This window comes from Salmo trutta, chromosome 28 (genome assembly GCF_901001165.1).
Source record: "Salmo trutta chromosome 28, fSalTru1.1, whole genome shotgun sequence".
NCBI classification, from domain to species: domain Eukaryota; kingdom Metazoa; phylum Chordata; class Actinopteri; order Salmoniformes; family Salmonidae; genus Salmo; species Salmo trutta.
The window spans coordinates 22,987,698-23,008,685 of NC_042984.1; the positions used below are offsets into that span (position 1 = coordinate 22,987,698).

The window sequence follows — 20,988 nt, forward strand, 5'->3', positions numbered from 1 at the left end:
CAATTTGGTTTAAATAATGCAAAAACAAAGTGTTGGAGAAGAAAGTAAAAGTGCAATATGTGCCATGTAAAAAAGCTAACGTTTAAGTTCCTTGCTCAGAACATGAGAACATATGAAAGCTGGTGGTACCTTTTAACATGAGTCTTCAATATTCCCAGGTAAGAAGTTTTAGGTTGTAGTTATTATAGGAATTATAGGACTATTTCTCTCTATACGATTTGTATTTCATATACCTTTGACTATTGGACGTTCTTATAGGCACTTTAGTATTGCCAGTGTAACAGTATAGCTTCCGTCCCTCTCCTCGCTCCTACCTGGGCTCAAACCAGGAACACATCAACAACAGCCACCCTCGAAGCAGCGTTACCCATGTAGAGCAAGGGAAACAACTACTCCAAGTCTCAGAGCGAGTGACGTTTGAAACGCTATTAGCGCGCACCCGCTAACTAGCTAGCCATTTCACATCGGTTACACCAGCCTCATCTTGGGAGTTGACAGGCTTGAAGTCATAAACAGCGCAATGCATTGCAAAGAGCTGCTGGCAAAACGCAGTAAAGTGCTGTTTTGAATGAATGCTTATGAGCCTGCTGCTGCCTACCATCGCTCAGTCAGACTGCTCTATCAAATCATAGACTTAATTATAACATAATAACACACAGAAACACGAGCCTTAGGTCATTAATATGGTCGAATCCAGAAACTATCACGTTTATTCTTTCAGTGAAATACGGAACCGTTCCGTATTTTATCTAACGGGTGGCATCCATAAGTCTAAATATTCCTGTTACATTGCACAACCTTCAATGTTATGTCATAATTACGTAAAATTCTGGCAAATTAGTTCGCAACGAGCCAGGCGGCCCAAACTGTTGCATATACCCTGACTCTGCGTGCAATGAACGGAAGAGAACTGACACAATTTCACCTGGTTAATATTGCCTGCTAACCTGGATTTCTTTTAGCTAAATATGCAGGTTTAAAAATATATACTTCTGTGTATTGATTTTAAGAAAGGCATTGATGTTTATGGTTAGGTACAGTCGTGCAACGATTGTGCTTTTTTCACAAATGCGCTTTTGTTAAATCATCCCCCGTTTGGCGAAGTTGGCTGTCTTTGTTAGGAAGAAATAGTATTCACACAGTTCGCAACGAGCCAGGCGGCCCAAACTGCTGCATATACCCTGACTCTGTTGCAAGAGAAGTGACACATTTTCCATAGTTAAAAGAAATTCATGTTAGCAGGCAATATTAACTAAATATGCAGGTTTAAAAATACACTGCTCAAAAAAATAAAGGGAACACTAAAATAACATCCTAGATCTGAATGAAAGAAATAATCTTATTAAATACTTTTTTCTTTACATAGTTGAATGTGCTAACAACAAAATCACACAAAAATTAATCAATGGAAATCCAATTTATCAACCCATGGAGGTCTGGATTTGGAGTCACACTCAAAATTAAAGTGGAAAACCACACTACAGGCTGATCCAACTTTGATGCAATGTCCTTAAAACAGTCAAAATGAGGCTCAATAGTGTGTGTGGCCTCCACGTGCCTGTATGACCTCCCTACAACGCCTGGGCATGCTCCTGATGAGGTGGTGGATGGTCTCCTGAGGGATCTCCTCCCAGACCTGGACTAAAGCATCCGCCAACTCCTGGACAGTCTGTGGTGCAACGTGGCGTTGGTGGATGGAGCGAGACATGATGTCCCAGATGTGCTCAATTGGATTCAGGTCTGGGGAACGGGCGGGCCAGTCCATAGCATCAATGCCTTCCTCTTGCAGGAACTGCTGACACACTCCAGCCACATGAGGTCTAGCATTGTCTTGCATTAGGAGGAACCCAGGGCCAACCGCACCAGCATATGGTCTCACAAGGGGTCTGAGGATCTCCTCTCGGTACCTAATGGCAGTCAGGCTACCTCTGGCGAGCACATGGAGGGCTGTGCGGCCCCCCAAAGAAATGCCACCCCACACCATGACTGACCCACCTCCAAACCTGTCATGCTGGAGGATGTTGCAGGCAGCAGAACATTCTCCAGACTCTGTCACGTGCTCAGTGTGAACCTGCTTTCATCTGTGAAGAGCACAGGGCGCCAGTGGCGAATTTGCCAATCTTGGTGTTCTCTGGCAAATGCCAAACGTCCTGCACGGTGTTGGGCTGTAAGCACAACCCCCACCTGTGGACGTCGGGCCCACATACCACCCTCATGGAGTCTGTTTCTGACCGTTTGAGCAGACACATACACATTTGTGGCCTGCTGGAGGTCATTTTGCAGGGCTCTGGCAGTGCTCCTCCTGCTCCTCCTTGCACAAAGGCGGAGGTAGCGGTCCTGCTGCTGGGTTGTTGCCCTCCTATGGCCTACTCCACGTCTCCTGATGTACTGGCCTGTCTCCTGGTAGCGCCTCTATGCTCTGGACACTACGCTGACAGACACAGCAAACCTTCTTGCCACAGCTCGCATTGATGTGCCATCCTGGATGAGCTGCACTACCTGAGCCACTTGTGTGGGTTGTGGACTCCGTCTCATGCTACCACTAGAGTGAAAGCACCGCCAGCATTCAAAAGTGACCAAAACATCAGCCAGGAAGCATAGGAACTGAGAAGTGGTCTGTGGTCACCACCTGCAGAACCACTCCTTTATTGGGGGTGTCTTGCTTATTGCCTATAATTTCCACCTGTTGTCTATTCCATTTGCACAACAGCATGTTAAATTTATTGTCAATCAGTGTTGCTTCCTAAGTGGACAGTTTGATTTCACAGAAGTGTGATTGACTTGGAGTTACATTGTGTTGTTTAAGTGTTCCCTTTATTTTTTTGAGCAGTGTATATACTTGTGTATTGATTTTAAGAAAGACATTGATGTTTATGGTTAGGTACAAGTTGGAGCAACGACAGTCCTTTTTCGCGAATGCGCACCGCATCGATTATATGCAACGCAGGACAGGCTAGATAAACTAGTAATATGTTTGTGCCATGTGTAGTTAACTAGTGATTATGATTGATTGATTTGTTTTTTGTAAGATAAGTTTAATTCTAGCTAGCAACTTACCTTGGCTTCTTACTGCATTCGCGTAACAGGCAGGCTCCTCGTGGAGTGCAATGTAAAGCAGGTAGGTTAGAGCATTGGACTAGTTAACTGTAAGGTTGCAAGATTGAATCCCCAAATTGACAAGGTAAAAATCTGTCGTTCTGCCCCTGAACAAGGCAGTTAACCCACCGTTCCTAGGCCGTCATCGAAAATAAGAATGTGTTCTTAACTGACTTTCCAAGTAAAAAAATATTTATAAAAAAAATACAAAATAAAACGGCAAATCGGTGGCCAAAAATACAGATTACCGATTGTTATGAAAACTTGAAATCGGCCCTAATTAATCAGCCATTCCGATTAATCGGTCGACCTCTACTATAGAGCAGTGGACTACAGCTCGTAACATACCTTTGGACTATAATATTCCTAGGCATGGCCCTAATGCATAGCATAATTTCTTGACTGAGATAGGCCTGTTTACTAAATGACGATGATGCTAAGCATTAGTTATGTTTGTCCTTAGATCGTTTGCATTTTATTTATTATTGTGAGTGACGACCAATTATTTAGTGTAAGCTTTATTTGACACTTTCAACTTTTTGAAAGTCGCTGCTTTTTTCATAGCAGCAACGTTTTAAAATTAATTTGATATTGTTTTGAAGGTGCATGATTTCCACATTACTATAAAGGTTTGTCCTAGTTTTTGACAGTAATTAGACTTACAGAATGTCTCCTCTGCTGTTGTGATTTTTTTAAACAGAAAAGAAAGTGGTTCTCAAAAATAACACAATGCAGTCATAATTAATTAATCTATCAGGTGCTACACAAATGAGAGTTTAAGTAATTAAGAGGTAAAGCACTCCAAACCCCTCTTCTCCATCATAAAAAAAGATTGATCTCCATTAAATCGCCTCTGAAAATATACTGAGGCCCAGTGGCTGTGAATTGTCGGACAACACTTGCATACAGTGGTTTTGAGAAAAAATATTGCAGAGGATCTTTGCATAATTTGATGACTCACAATAGCTTACCTTTTTAAGGTCTGTATTCATTTCCATGTCCTAATGTTTTGCAAAAATAGAATGAGATTCTGGCAGACTATATTTAGCAGGCTAATGATGCACACACAGTGTGATGGAACAGAAGTAAACACCTCATTTACATTAGTTCTGACTGCACCGCAGCCCTTTGTAGTTTGTTTTGTTTTCCTTGAATGTCGAGCTAATGCTGCTGAGTGCTTTAATATCTCTCTTTTCCTGTTTTCACATGATACGAAAACTACATTAGAAGAATAGGAGCTGCAGTGGAATTTGGTTTATTTTTAATAACTTTGTTTCAGATAATAGGCCTAATTACCAGATGTTGTGATCATTGCAAAATACTGCACTAATTTGAGTCTTTTTTTACCAGGAAAGTTGACTGAGAACACATTCACAGCACTGACCTGAGGAATAGTTACAAGGGAGATGAATGAGCCAATTGGAAGCTGGAGATGATTAGGTGGCCATGATGGTATGAGGGCCAGATTGGGAATTTAGCCAGGACACTGGGGTTAACACCCCTACTCTTACAATAAGTGCCTTGTGATCTGTAGTGCCCACAGAGAGTCAGGGCACCTGTTTCATCCGAAAGAAGGCACCTTATGCTGGGCAGTGTCAATCAATGCCCTGTCAATCAATGCCCTGGGATATTTTTTTTTGTCCAGAGAAAAGAGTGCCTCCTACTGGCCCTCCAACACCACTTCCAGCCGTATCTGGTCTCCCATCTAGGGACAGACCAGGACCAACCCTGCTTAGCTTCAGAGGCAAGCCAGCTGCTGGCCAATCTACCAGTAGTCTCATTCCTTTTAACTCAAACTGGATGATTAGTTGCTGTATTAGAGCCCTGTTCATAGTCTCCTGTGTTGTCAATGAGGGAATTTGATCATGGGAACTCATCCATACCTGCATACATATATCTTTGAATTGGTTTGGAACTTGGTCAATCCATTTTGATGTTGCTGTTACCCAGCAATGACAGGAGCCATAATGAAGCCATCACATGATTGTCAACAATCAAAATAGCTTATGAAACGCAGCCCAGCCATGTCAGTGATTTCTTCCCCTGGACTATTCTAGTCAGGTATGGTGGGAGTTTGCCTCAGACAGTGTAGACGAGAGCTCTACCCTGCAGGGGTGCCTTTGGTCTGGCCGGGCTCGGTTGATTGCTTTCCTCAGGACACGGCTGGTTCAGGTTCAATCTGTCCCCAGCAGAGAACTGTCAGGACCTGCCACTGTCAACCTCCTCTACTGCTCCTCCTCCTCCAAGCTCAATTGCCTGCCTCGTGGCCCTCTTTGCATGTTAACTTGATGGCTGCTCCAGGTTATTACAAACAGAACCTCAGCACCCCCTCAGATGATCCCGCAGACGAAGAAGCCGGATGTGGAGGTCCTGGGTTGGTGTGGTTATACATGGTCTGCGGTTGTGACGACATTTGGATGTACTGGCAAATTCTCTAAAATGACGGAAGCCGTTTATGGTAGGGAAATGAACATTCAATTCTCTGTCAACAGCTTTGGTGGACATTCCTGCAGTCAGCATGTCAATTGCATGTTCTCTCAAAACTTGAGACATCTGTGTGTGACAAAACTGCACATTCTTTGTGGCCTTTTTATTTGTCCCCAGCACAAGGTGCACTTGTGTAGTGAGCATGCCGTTTAATCAGCTTAATGATATGCCGCACCTGTCAGTAGAAGGATTATCTTGGCAAAGGAGAAATATGGGTGTAAAAACTAATAGGGGTGTAAAAAAATTAGGGCTGACCCTAATTAGTCAACTGGTCGGTTGTTAGGCTGTTGGTCAACTGAGAGAGTTTCAGTCGAGCAATAATAAATACATATAATATATAAGTATGTATGTATATTTATTTGTGTGTGTGCGCATGCACGCACGTGTATATACAGTTGAAGTCGGAAGTTTACATACACCTTAGCCAAATACAATAAAACTCAGATTTTCACAATTCCTGACATTTAATCCTAGTAAAATCCCGTCTTAGGTCAGTTAGGATCACCACTTTATTTTAAGAATATGAAATGTCAGATTTATTTCAGCTTTTATTTCTTTCATCACATTCCCAGTGGGTCAGAAGTTTACATACACTCAATTAGTATTTGGTAGCATTGCCTTTAAATTGTTTAACTTGGGTCAAACGTTTCGGGGAGCCTTCTACAAGCTTCCCACAATAAGTTGGGTGAATTTTGGCCCATTCCTCCTGACAGAGCTGGTGTAACTGAGTCAGGTTTGTAGGGCTCTTTGCTCGCACACGCTTTTTCAGTTCTGCCCACAAATTGTCTATAGGATTGAGGTCAGGGCTTTGTGATGGCCACTCCAATACCTTGACTTTGTTGTCCTTAAGCCATTTTGACACAACTTTCGAAGTATGCTTGGGGTCATCGTCCATTTGGAAGACCCATTTGCGACCAAGCTTTAACTTCCTGACTGATGTCTTGAGATGTTGCTTCAATATATCCACATAATTTTCCACCCTCGTGATGCCATCTATTTTGTGAAGTGCACCAAGCCCTCCTGCAGCAATGCACCCCCACAACATGATGCTGCCACCCCTATGCTTCACGGTTGGGATGGTGTTCTTTGGCTTGCAAGCATCCTCTTTTTTCCTCCAAACATAACGATGGTCATTATGGCCAAACAGTTATATTTTTGTTTCATCAGACCAGAGGACATTTCTCCAAAAAGTACAATCTTTGTCCCCATGTGCAGTTACAAACCGTAGTCTGGGTTTTTCATAGCGGTTTTGGAGCAGTGGCTTCTTCCTTGCTGAGCGGCCTTTCAGGTTATTTCGATATAGGACACGTTTTACTATGGATATAGATACTTTTGTACCTATTTCCTCCAGAATTTGCACAAGGTCCTTTGCTGTTGTTCTGGGATTGATTTGCACTTTCCGCACCAAAATACGTTCATCTCTAGGAGACAGAAAGCGTCTCCTTCCTGAGCGGTATGGCGGCTGTGTGGTCCGATGGTGTTTATACTTGCGTACTATTGTTTGTACAGATGAATGTGGTACCTTCAGGCGTTTGGGAATTGCTCCCAAGGATGAACCAGACTTGGCTGATTCCTTTTGATTTTCCTATGATGTCAAGCACTGAGTTTGAAGGTAAGCCTTGAAATACATCCACAGGTACACCTCCAATTGACTCAAATTATGTCAATTAGCCTATCGGAAGCTTCTAAAGCCATGACATCATTTTCTGGCATCTTCCAAGCTGTTTAAAGGCAGTCAACTTAGTGTATGTAAACTCCTGACCCACTGGAATTGTGATAGTGAATTATAAGTGAAATAATCTGTCTGTAAACAATTGTTGAAAAAATTACTTGTGTCCTACACAAAGTAGATATCATAGCCGACTTCCCAAAACTATATTTTGTTAACAAGAAATTTGTGGAGTGGTGGAAAAATTAGTTTTAATGACTCCAACCTAAGTGTATGTAAACTTCCGACTTCAACTGTACATACATACATACATACATACATACATACATACATACATACATACATACAGTTGAAGTCGGAAGTTTACATACATTTAGGTTGGAGTCATTAACACTCATTTTTCAACCACTGCACAAATTTGGTTTTAATCCAGGGAGGTTAGAAAAAGTATCTAGATCCTCTGAGGCTGTGGAGGGATTCTAATTGTGTTTTTATTTTTTTAAACATGAATCATCAGCGTACAATGACATCTTTGTTTTTAAGCCATGGATTTCTAATCCCTTAATATTATTGTTGGATCTAATTTTAACAGCTAACATTTCGATGGCAATAATAAATAGATATGCCGATAGTGGACAACTTTGTTTTACTCCTCTTAACAGTTTAAAACGTTCTCAGATATAGCCATTATTTACTATTTTACACCTAGGGTTACTATACATAACTTTAACCCATTTTAAAAGAGATTCTCCAAAATTCCAGGCATTTATATATAAACCCCAGTTGTACTTTATCAAAAGCCTTTTCAAAATCAGCTATGAAAGCCAGGCCTGGTTTCCCCGATATGTCGTAGTATTCAATTGTTTCCAGTACTTGTCTTACATTATCTCCAATGTATCTTCCATTAAAAAAAAAAAAAAAAAAAAAAAACCTGCCTGATTAGGATACATAATATCTAACAAAACCTTTTTAATTCTATGCGTTAAGCATTTAGCTAGAATTTTAGCATCACAACTAGGGCTGGGTGGTATACCGTATTTTATGACATACCTGTATTGATGCAGGGACGGGTTTGGTTTTTACTTTACCTTCTATACCGGTATTTGAATGTTTGGTTTGTTAAATGTGATACCCCATGTGTAATGTCAATTTTTATAGTTTGCTTCACTTCTTGAGTCATCTCTCTCTGCTCTTTCTCACCGTGCCACTTTCTACACAGACTTAGCCACGCCCCCTGTCACTCAAGGAGCACATTTAAAACAAACAAAATATATATATATTTTGTTTGTTTTAAATGTGCAAATATCAACAAAAGAGGAAGTCACATGCATACAAACAAACTATTTACATTGCCAGGAATCCTAAACAAATCATATTCATTAATAATACAACAAGTTTTAATTGCCTTTTTGTTTTTCATTTTAGTTAAAGTAGTTCCATATTGTTTAAACTCATTTATAAAGTGAATAAAGTTAGGTTTTGAATTAGACCATTTGCATTTGTGAATATGAAATGTACCTAGTATTATTAGCAGTTTAATTAAATATACTACCTCTTTATCTGTCAGAATTTCTGAAATAAATCATTATATGAAAACCATTAAATAGTACAACCGTTCCTATTTTTTTGCAAAAAAAAAATGTATGTCAATCCAAAAAAATTCTACTATAAATACAGGCAAAAAACAAAATACAAAATGGTCTCCTCCGTTCCACAGAAATCAGTTAAATTCAATATTCAGCTTGAATCTTTCCAAAATATTTCCCAGGATAAATTCTATGTAACATTTTAAATGAAACTTCCTTTACTTTGTTACTGATACAATATTTGTTAGCAATTTTCCATGCTTTCCCCCATTTTGTAGATCACCATAGATATTTGACCAAAATAATCTTGCGGAGGGAATTGTAGTATCAAAAACAATATTCCTAATCTGTTTATTACTACATTTATCTTTGATGTTAATATTGCCAATGAAGATATTTATGTAAATCTGTTACTTACATCAACCACAGAGGAATTTAAAAGAGATACAACCCCCCTTGGAATCGCATCAAAAACAATTGCATATTCTTTCGGGGTTATTGGGATTTTAAACTTATCAAGAAATTCCCCATATGAGAGTAGATATTTGTTGTTCCATAAAAAGTATCTGTGAGGGGAAAATTGTGTTTATATGCTAACATCCAAGCTAAAATTGCCTGCTTATGGAATTTGGCCAACTTTACTGGGATTTATCAACATCAAAATAACATTGAAGGAAAAATTCTAAACCACCACCAGAGTCAAATAAATACTTAGGGAAGACATTCCAAATACTGTTCTGGTTCTTAACATACTTCAGAATCCAATTTATTTTAAAAGTATTATTTAGAGTATTGAAATCTAAAACCTCAAGACCTTGTTCTTGAGTATTAGTGAGAATATCTTTTCGTAGATAGTGAGGCTTGTTCCTCCAAATAAAATTATAAAGAATCTTATCTAAGTCCTTTACAATTTTAGGAGGTAAGTCAACTGATAACGATACATAAACCGATCTGGATAACCCTTCAGCTTTGGATAATAAAACCCGACCGTATAACAAAATCTCTCTCATCAACCAGAGGTTCAATTTCTTCTTTGTTTTCTCAATAATGGGGTTAAAGTTCAATTCACTCCTTTGTTTTTCATCCTTGCATATAACAATTCCAAGATAAGTAACCTTATCTTTAATTGGGATACCATATACTTCCTGTAAAACACAATCCTTGAGTGGAAATAAGACTGACTTATTGATATTCCTTTTTAAACCCGAAACTAAGGAAAAGTCTTCAATACAGGAAACTGCTTTAGAAACCTCATTCCTGTCTCTTAAAAATATGGTGGTATCATCAGCCATCAAGGAGCGCATTTGATGTTCTTCAATCACAAGTCATTTGTGTTCAGTCTGCATGGTCAATGCAGCACATGCAACAATGTTGATGACAACAATGCTGTTTTCACTTTAATTCTTAATATAAATCCACTAGTGTTCTATAATGACACTTAGTTTCTGCTTCTTACATCAGCAAACACTGTCTTTTCTTAGCAAGTTGCCCTAAATCTTGTCAGATGCTAATTGTTAGCCGCTAATAGCTAGCTAGCAAATAAATGTACTGGGTAAGAGCCAACATTGCTAGCTAATATAGCCTGATAATATCTAAAACAGCATGTTGTTTGTGCAACAGTATCTTCTAAATCAAAGAGGAATATGCAAAGCAAGAATATGTTAGCTACATGAAGTAGCTAAGAGAAAACAACATGCAATGTAGCCAAAGCTTATAGGGTCCCCTAGGAAACACGTACCAACACTTTAGTTCCTAACCTGTCACAATAACTCCTCCCTGGCATTTTAATTTGTTGTCATCTCAAACACTGTATTCAAAGTGCCCACTATTATATTCTAACTATAGAATAGTCATTATATATCCATGATTCCAACAGTTTTGCTCACATTTGCAATTGCAACATTTGGTTAAGAATAAGTCCTGGATTATTTGCCCATATTGTGGAGCCCTACGTGGCTGTGCGGAAATTCTCAAATGAGCAGTGGTGTAAAGTACTTAAGTAAAAATACTTTCATGTACTACTTGTCGGTTTTTTGTTATCTGTACTTTACTATTTTTATTTTTGACAACTTTTACTTCACTACATTTCCTAAAGAAAATACTGTACTTTTTACTCCATACATTTTCTCTGACACCTAAAAGTACTCGTTCAATTTTGAATGCTTAGCAGGACAGTAAAAATGGTCCAATTCACGCTGTGGTCAAGAGAACATCCCTGGTCATCTACTGCCTCTGATCTGGAAGACTCACAAAACACAAAATGCTTGGTTTGTAAATGATGTCTGAGTGTTGGAGTGTGCCCCTGGCTATCTGTAAATTTAAAAAACAAGAAAATGGTGCCATCTGGTTTGCTTAATATAAGGAATTTGAAATGATTTATACTTTTAATACTTAAGTATATTTAAAACCAAATACTTTTAGACTTTTACTCAAGTAGTATTTTACTGGGTGACTTTCACTTTTACTTGAGTCATTTTTTATTACCGTATCTTTACTTTTACTCAAGTGTGACAATTGGGTACTTTTTCCACCACTGCAATTGAGTGCAGGAAATGCAGAAATGATAAAAGTGCTGAAATTTGAATTGAACAGTATAAAACAATCAGAATGGAGAAAGACTCATTGAAATCACTCAGAATGTATGTGTTGCCACCCTAGGATCACTCACTACTCAAAGCAAATGTAGAACTTGTATTTTTCAAAAACTAAAAATACCGTCCAACTTTTTTAAAACCCTGTGATTTGGTGCTTTGGCCATACGCCCAGCCCTAATCACTAAACAGAAGTGTAAAAGGCCTCCAATGTTTTTAAATGGACTGGATCTTTATATATACCACTTGGATCCTGTTTCAGGAATAATGAAATCAGACCTTCTTGTTGCGTGTCCGATAATCTACCGTTTATATAGGACTGGTTAAAACATGCTAATAATGGTCCTCTTGAGTATATAAAAAAGAAAAAGTGTTGTATACTACCACAGGTATGCCATCCAGCCCTGGAGTTTTCGTGGACTTAAAGGCTTTAATTGCATCAAGAAGTTAATTTTACATTATTAATAGTAAAAGAAATCCATATAATTAGCTTTGGTTAGTGGAGAAGGAGGAGACTGAAACGAAAACATATTGAAGTACTTTACTTCCTCTTTCGGTGAATCATGAGTGACTCCATAATTTAACAAGTTTCAATACATTTTTTTGGTAGCATTTCTATGTTGAAGATTGAAAAATAATTTGGTGCATTTCCCCCCATATTCCATTCACTTTGCTTTATTTTTATAATATATTATACTGGTTCTTTCTTGATAAGTTCCACCATTTATTTTTGTTTTTCCTCTAACATATGCTGTGCCTTTATGGTATTTTTATTGCTATCTGTATTGTTAGTCCTTCAATTTAATTTGTTAATATAGACTCTTTTGACCTAAGTTGCTTTTGTTTTATAGATGAGCACTGAATTGCATGGCCCCTAAAGGCACAGTTTAAGTGTACCATACAATAAGTGGATCTGCTATACCCATGTTCTGTCGGAAAAAGTCAGTTATAAATTATTCTGTCCTAGTTAAAAACAAGTTATCATCAAGCATGCTTTCATTAAATATCCAATATTCTCACCCACGTGGAAAATCTGTTAGAGTAATATATATGCCAATTATGTGATGGTCTGACGGCATTCTGTCCCCTTTCAACACTTTTTAAACTTTTGGTGCCAGAGATAATGATATAAGAAGGTAATCAAGATGACTGGCTTGATTAATAAGACATATCTGTTTATGGTCCAATAACATTTAAGATCATCCATTTTCTTTGAGGATCTGTTTGGACAATTTGCACATTTGGATCAAAATTACTGTTAATTAATATCATCACCCCTTTTGAATTTATTTGCCCCCCCCCGTTTCCCACAAAACTTCATCTAAAATTGTTGAATGAGTTTCCTGTAAACAATAGATATTATATTCCTTCTCTTTTAGCCAGGTAAATACTGATCGTCTTTTCTTATTATCTGCTAAGCCACTACAATTATAACTGTCTACATTTATTTAACCAATTACTATAATGAGACACACGTTTCAATTCTGTTTATCTATATAGCTTTACCGTGATATTTGCATTGCTACTAAGTAAACCTCCAATTGGTCCCCACTATTCCACCCGCTAAAACCCCTCATCCCGAGTTGGGTTGTCATCCCAATGCCCGGCAGACCACCCCGGAGAGACCGGGACCCATCCTTTGAAAATAGCAGTGCCACCCACAGAACAGAAGCAGATCAACCGCCAAATGCATTTTCATCGCCCTCACCCCAATTGGTATTATATATATATATATATATATATATTATATTATATATATATTATATTATATATATATATATATATATATATATATTATATTATATATATATATATATATTTTTTTTTAAAGCCTGTATCTTTTTTTCCATAATTAGGAATTAATATCTGTGGTAGTGTAGGTAGTTTATGCAAACGATTTTTACCTCTCACCAGTCTTACCATTAACAAAATTACATTATGGCAAGCAATTATTATGTTAGCAAACAATTATTGTGATTCATCCTATATTGTCCCTAACATCTTTTACTCCCTTTTACACACACTCATACACACTCAACCCCTTTCCCCCACAACAACCATATACTCAGATTCTCAGCAGTTGCACCATCCCAGAGCCCAACTCAAGAAAGGTCTCGATTCACGAATGTATATACAGTTGCAGCTGTATGATAAGGCCTGCAAAACTGAGCAAAAAATGGGCAGAAATGGGGAGATTTTATTAACCATTGTCACGTCCTAGATGGAGGTCAGATATACCCCCTTCCCCTGAAACACCTTCAACATGGTCCCCCGTAGTGACCGTATTTCCAAGCATCGCCGTGCAGTCAGACCTTTGTACCACCATGAATGTCCGAGTGTGACCCCCCCCCTCCCCATGGGTTACTGCAGCTAGTGTTGCCAGCTCTGCCACTGCCTGGGTGGGGGCACCCCACCGGAATCCCCACCGGCTAGGTACAAGGTCGTCAAGGATCTCATTAGCAGCTTTGAGAATTTCCTTATATATTATGCTCTCCCATCAGGGGGCTCTGGCTTTGCAGGACCAACCCTGCCAGGCAGGCTCAGAATCTTGAGGGTGCGCTGCTGCTCTAGAAGGTCTCTGATAGTATTTCTGATTGGCTTAACGCACCACCACTGATGACCTGTCGAGCTTCTCAAAGTAATGTTTTCTTCACCTCAAACAGCAAGCAAATGTAAGTCTGTTTTTACATCCATTGAGAATTACAATAGTTCCTCAACGTATTTGAAAAACCTTTCCAGCACTCTCCCTTTCGATAGTCACTCAGCGTGAAAGGGAAAAATGTCATGCTCTGATCTAGTGAAAACACCATAAAATAGGCTTTTTATCAGTGCTCGACTAGGATTTAAATAGGGTCCGGTACTCAATTTGGGTGCTCGTACTGTTTATATTTAGGTGCAGGAGCGCCATAATCATTTTGAGCTAATATTCTACATGAGGAGTCAACAACCTTTCTCATGTGGAATGCCAATTTATCTTACCATTTCTACCGATCTGCGTGCCTGTTACAGTTTTCATGTGCACATTTTCGTGAAACAGTTTAATATAATTTATAATAACGTCTTCATATCTCAAAATCATTGTCATGTGGTTAATGAAAATTCTATCCAAATCTAAATGATACCAACCTAAAAAGTAACTTCTATTGCCAGCGACGTAAAAATAGCCAACAAAAAAAGCATTGCAGCCAGCAGGTAGAAAATATCCTAATAAAAACGTATTTCCTATGAATCACATTGCCAACGAACTTGAAACATTGTATCAACTATTAACTTGGGTCAGGCCAGAAGCTAGTGCTAGCGAACTTACAACATTGTATAAAATATTCTAGGCCCTCAGAGTTTCCTGCACCAGTGAGCTCGGGACAGACACGGCTGTAGGCTATTTGCGAAAGGAATGAAAACCAGTGCTTGACTTGGGCAGGAGTTCACCAGAGCTGAGTACCTGCACCTCAAATGTTCTACTGCTTGAGCTCCTGTTCCTCTTGTAGACTATTACTGGCAACTTCAGGAGATTAATGGCAGAATCTGCAAAAGCCAGCAGGAGGAGAATGGTTTGGTCAGGTTAAGTTTTTTTTCTTCTTTTGGTTATCTAGACCTCTTGAGGCATCAAACTGTAAGATTAAAGCATCAGATAAGCTCAATGCATATAGTTGATTTTATTAAAATGTCTACATGTGGATAAAAACCATGTAAAAAAAATGGCAATCAATTGGTCGAAATAACAGACGAGTTTAGGTCAACCAACATTTTTTCTTAGGCGGGGACAGTGCTAAAACAAATTTGTGTACACAATTTGAGAGAAAAAAGCTTTTTGTGCGTATGGAACATTTCTAGGATATTTTATTTCAGCTCATGAAACATGGGACGAACACTTTACATGTTGCATTTATATTTTTGTTCAGTGTAGTATTTGTTCTGGTTTTCAACAGATGATGGTAATACAGTAGTAGCATGTGTAACAGCATAGCTTCCGTCCCTCTCCTCGCCCCTACCTGGGCTCGAACCAGGGACCCTCAGCACACATCAACAACTGCCTCCCATGAAGCATCGTTACCCATCGCTCCACAAAAGCCACGGCCCTTGCAGATCAAGGGGAACAACTACTTCAAGGTCTCAGAGCAAGTGACGTCACCGATTGAAATGCTATTAGCGCACACCCCGCTAACTAGCTAGCCATTTCACATCGGTTACACATGGACCATTTTTTTGTCAAATTGGGTCACCTATATATATCTCATACGTCCGGACGGCCCACCCTTGGGCCGTCCGGACGTATACCATTCTGTTTTTGCTGCTCTTTGTTCTTGGTGGTTTGCTTGTTGTTGGTTGAGTAAAAGCGAGGGTAATGGGGTAATTTACAGAGGTCGACCGATTAATGGGAATGGCCGATTAATTAGGGCCGATTTCAAGTTTTCATAACAATCGGTATATGCCTTTTTTAAATTTTATTTATAAATATTTTTTAACTAGGAAAGTCAGTTAAGAACACATTCTTATTTTCAATGACGGCCTAGGAACGGTGGGTTAACTGCCTTGTTCAGGGGCAGAACGACAGATTTTTACCTTGTCAGCTTGGGGATTCAATCTTGCAACCTTACAGTTAACTAGTCCAATGCTCTAACCTACCTGCTTTACATTGCACTCCACGAGGAGCCTGCCTGTTACGCGAGTGCAGTAAGAAGCCAAGGTAAGTTGCTAGCTAGCATTAAACTTATCTTATAAAAAACAATCAATCATAATCACTAGTTAACTACACATGGTTGATGATATTACTAGTTTATCTAGCCTGTCCTGCGTTGCATATAATCGATGCGGTGCGCATTCGCGAAAAAGGTTGCTCCAACTTGTACCTAACCATAAATATCAATGTCTTTCTTAAAATCAATACACAAGTATATATTTTTAAACCTGCATATTTAGTTAATATTGCCTGCTAACATGAATTTCTTTTTACTATGGAAAATGTGTCACTTCTCTTGCAACAGAGTCAGGGTATATGCAGCAGTTTGGGCCGCCTGGCTCGTTGCGAACTAATTTGCCAGAATTTTACGTAATTATGACATAACATTGAAGGTTGTGCAATGTAACAGGAATATTTAGACTTATGGATGCCACCCGTTAGATAAAATACGGAACGGTTCCGTATTTCACCAAAAGAATAAACGTGATAGTTTCCGGATTCGAACATATTAATGACCGAAGGCTCGTGTTTCTGTGTGTTATTATGTTATAATTAAGTCTATGATTTGATAGAGCAGTCTGACTGAGCGATGGTAGGCAGCAGCAGGCTCATAAGCATTCATTCAAAACAGCACTTTACTGCGTTTTGCCAGCAGCTCTTTGCAATGCATTGTGCTGTTTATGACTTCAAGCCTGTCAACTCCCAAGATGAGGCTGGTGACACCGATGTGAAATGGCTAGCTAGTTAGCGGGTGCGCGCTAATAGCGTTTCAAACGTCACTCGCTCTGAGACTTGGAGTAGTTGTTTCCCTTGCTCTACATGGGTAACGCTGCTTCGAGGGTGGCTGTTGTCGATGTGTTCCTGGTTTGAGCCCAGGTAGGAGCGAGGAGAGGGACGGAAGCTATACTGTTACACTGGCAATACTAAAGTGCCTATAAGAACATCCAATAGTCAAAGGTATATGAAATACAAATCGTATAGAGAGAAATAGTCCTATAATTCATATAATAACTACCACCTAAAACTTCTTACCTGGGGATATTGAAGACTCATGTTAAAAGGAACCACCAGCTTTCTCATGTTCTGAGCAAGGAACTTAAACGTTAGCTTTCTTACATGGCACATATTGCACTTTTACGTTATTCTCCAACACTTTGTTTTTGCATTATTTAAACCAAATTGAACATGTTTCATTATTTATTTGAGGCTAAATTGATTTTATTGATGTATTATATTAAGTTAAAATAAGTGTTCATTCAGTATTGTTGTAATTGTCATTATTACAAATAAATAATACAAAAATCGGCCGAGTAATCGGCATCGGCAGTTTTTGTACCTCCAATAATCGGTATCGGTGTTGAAAAAAATCATAATCGGTCGACCTCTACTCTATAGCCTAGATGCCCTCCGGGCTCAGCCCACAATTATTGTGAGCATTCAAAGCTGCACACAGAAGAGCAGCGTAACCACACTTCATGTCAGTTTGGCTTGGCTGTGACTAGTAGGAGGTCCATCAGTGGGAGCACCAGGGGGATAAGCTTTAGCGGGCCCTGTTATGTCTGGCTTCCTACTCGGTGGGTCAGGCAGGTCTCAGGTTAATTAATTCTGTCCCCCAGTTGGAGACAGACAAAGGAAGCCAATTTGTTCACCAAGGGTGGGCCGTCCGGACGTATGAGATATAATTAAAAGAGAGAGAAGGCAGTGTTTCCCCTATATTCATTTAGTAGCGGCGCCGCTGCTAAATCGAGGCAGCCACTGCAAAAACCAAAAGGGGGGAAGGGGGGGGGGTGGCTGATAAGCGCTGATGCTTTCATTTTCTTATTTCACAACTCAAGAGTGGATTCTGAGAGGAACAGCAGAAAAATCAATCAAGGTTAGATTGATAACTTAAATCGACAGACTAAAAAGCCATTAGACAAACCTGATTAGATCTCCTGCCTTGTTAAATTGTGTTTTGGGTACAGACGTTGGACAACTGTAAGCCATTGCCCTAAACTCAGACAAGCAAAATTATTTCATTGTTTATAAAGGACATTTGTAGAGTATAAACATTTGCAAACCTTCATGTTCTTTGTCAGCGGCCCCAGCTTTCCTCATCTTCTTGGGGGTCTTCATGAAAAGGGGGAAAATGGTCCTCAAGCCCAGGATGTCCACAAACTTGTGGCAGTTATCAGAACCCTCTGGGCCAATCATGCCATGGTCTAAGACCCTCAGAGCGCTGGTCCGAGACATTTTCTTTTCCCTGGGAAGAGGCAGTGCAAAAATAAAAATAAATAATGAATAACTATAAGGGCTCAATTATCTCAGGCACAACAGCAGCAAGGTCATGATTGTCTTTTGCCAGGCACATAGACTACACTATATATACAAAAGTATGTGGACACCCCTTCAAATTAGTGGATTCGTCTACTTCAGCCACATCCGTTGCTGACAAGCGTAGAAAATCAAGCACACTGCCATGCAATCTCCATAGACAAACATTGGTTGTAGAATGGACTTCCTGAAAAGCTCAGTGACTTTCAATGTGGTACTGTCATTTCCAACAAGTCAGTTCTTCAAACTTCTGCCCTGCTAGAGCTGCCCCAGTCAAGTGTAAGTACAGGTATTGTGAAGTGGACACGTTTAAGAGCAACAACGGCTCAGCCGCAAAGTGGTAGGTCACACAAGCTCACAGAATGGGACCACCGAGTGCTGAAGCACGTAAAAATCGTCTGTCCTCAGTTGCAAGACTCACTACCGAGTTCCAAACTGCTTCTGGAAGCAACGTCAGCACAAGATCTGTTCGTCAACTGCTTAATGAAATGGATTTCCATGGCGGAGCAAGCACACACAAGCCTAAGATCACCATGCGCAATGCCAAGTGTCGGCTGGATTGGTGTAAAGCTTGCTGCCATTGGACTCTGGAGCAGTGGAAACGCATTCTCTGGAGTGATGAATCACGATTCACCATCTGGCAGTCAGACAGACTAATCTGGGTTTGATGGATGCAAGGAGAACGCTAACTGTCTTAATGCATAGAGCAAACTGTTAAGTTTGGTGGAGGAGGAATAATGATCTAGGGCTGTTTTTCATGGTTGCACAGAGCCCTGACCTCAACCACATCGAACACCTTTGAGATGAATTGGAACGCCGACTACGAGCCAGGCCTAATCGCCCAACCTCAGTGCCCAACCTCACTAATACTCGTGGCTGAATGGAAGCATGTCCCCACAGCAATGTTCCAACATCTAGTGGAAGGCTTTCCCAGAAGAGTGGAGGCTGTTATAGCAGCAAAGGGGGGACCAACTCCATATTAATGCCCATGATTTTGGAATGAGATGTTCGACGACCAGGTGTCCACATACCTTTGGTAATGTTGTGTACTGTATGTAACCTAGCTACAAGGAGTCCCTTGCAACTTGCAGTCCTTTAAGAAGCTTATGAGGAAGTAATTTCTTGACAAAGTTAAACAGTTTTAAGAATTCAGACAGAGGCAATTATAAATATGCCTTCAACCGTGTTGCTAAGCTCATATTGCAAACCCCTTGATGAATCCTAACCTCTACAAAAACAGAGAAAACTATTGAAGCAGAGGTGCAGAACTTATGATTCTGTGAATCTCATGAGAAGTAAAAAGAGAGAGTTACGTGTTGCTCTCTAGATAACCTATTCTGAGAGCCTTCTGTGGATGATTTAAAAACGGGTTTTGCATCGCTAGAATTAGATATCGATTTTGGTTTTAAATCAGTCTGTCTGCCTGGCGTCGTGGTGATGATTAGAGCTTGGGCATGGAGGGTTTCATAAATACATGTAATGTCTCTTTATTGCTCTTTAAGGTCCCGTCGTGGTGCTGCAGCGCTCTGTCGACTGATTGATTGGACTGGCAGCTGAGCAGAGCCAGAGACATGCTGTGCGAAAACAAAGACATCACTCAACCCTGCCACTCACTGGGGTTCATGATGCGCCCTCTGACAGCCTTAACAGCAAACAAAAGTTGAGTTCAAAGAAGTCAATTTACATATATCCCTACTGCATAATGATATCAGATCACCAGTGACCTGTGTGAATTGAAAGGAGGGTTGAAATTAAAAAAGGACTACAGCAAAGCCGGGGAACTGTCCATCTCTACATTAGGCCTCCATTGAGAAGGTACTTGGATGAAGACTTGTTTTAGCTGAAAAGCTTAGGACATTAAATTATTGAAACATTAAAACTCAGCTGTGTGTGGAGACTCATTTCTTCAGGAGGTGTTAAACATCTGGGTCTTTACCTAAGCATGAGGTTCATGAGCTGCAGACCCTCTCCCCTGAGGAAGCGATCCCGGTTGGCAGCCAGCATCAGACAGGAGCACAGGGCATCAAATAGGTTCTCCATCATCTCCTGCTCCTCCGCCGTGGCTGGGTTGTGGCGTTTGAACACCTGAAGAAGAATGACACCCACACTTCTACTGTCTATCAACTGCGATGCTGGTAAATTCAGTTTAAATGATGAACATGTTTGGCTCATTAGCAGAGTTTCAACAGTGTAACTGGAAATCATTTTGGGGTGTGTATGAGACACCTCACATAGATAGACCTGTATTCAGCCAAATGCATTTTAGGTGCAATGCAGTGTCCTGAGAACTAAGGACACACTGAAAGCTTGCAACCAGCATCGCCAACAGAGTGAAGAGACTTACAAAGCACAGCAGAAAATCTGTCTAACATCAAGTTACACTTCTAAGTCTTATTCATTTGCGTCAGACTTCATTATTACTGCAGGCCTTGAATATATCAAATAGTATAATAATTAGCCAAAAGGCTAATTGGCCGACGTCTTTTCAATTACATTTAGTTCGGGATTTTTGTGAGCCCAACACACCGTGCCTCTAGAGAGAAATCAAGTCAAGAACTATGCGGG

General features: G+C 39.9%; 1 protein-coding gene across 1 annotated transcript in view; it reads right to left on the reverse strand.

Moving 5' to 3' along the window:
• LOC115165829 (beta-catenin-like protein 1) overlaps nucleotides 1-20,988 on the reverse strand; it is a 44,244-nt gene that overhangs the window by 16,198 nt on the left and 7,058 nt on the right. The window contains exons 10-11 of the mRNA XM_029719243.1: nucleotides 20,360-20,508; nucleotides 18,171-18,352 (exon numbers count right to left, since the gene is read on the reverse strand). Of these exons, the coding sequence (XP_029575103.1) occupies nucleotides 18,171-18,352; nucleotides 20,360-20,508 (331 nt within the window). The remainder of the gene's footprint in view (nucleotides 1-18,170; nucleotides 18,353-20,359; nucleotides 20,509-20,988) is intronic.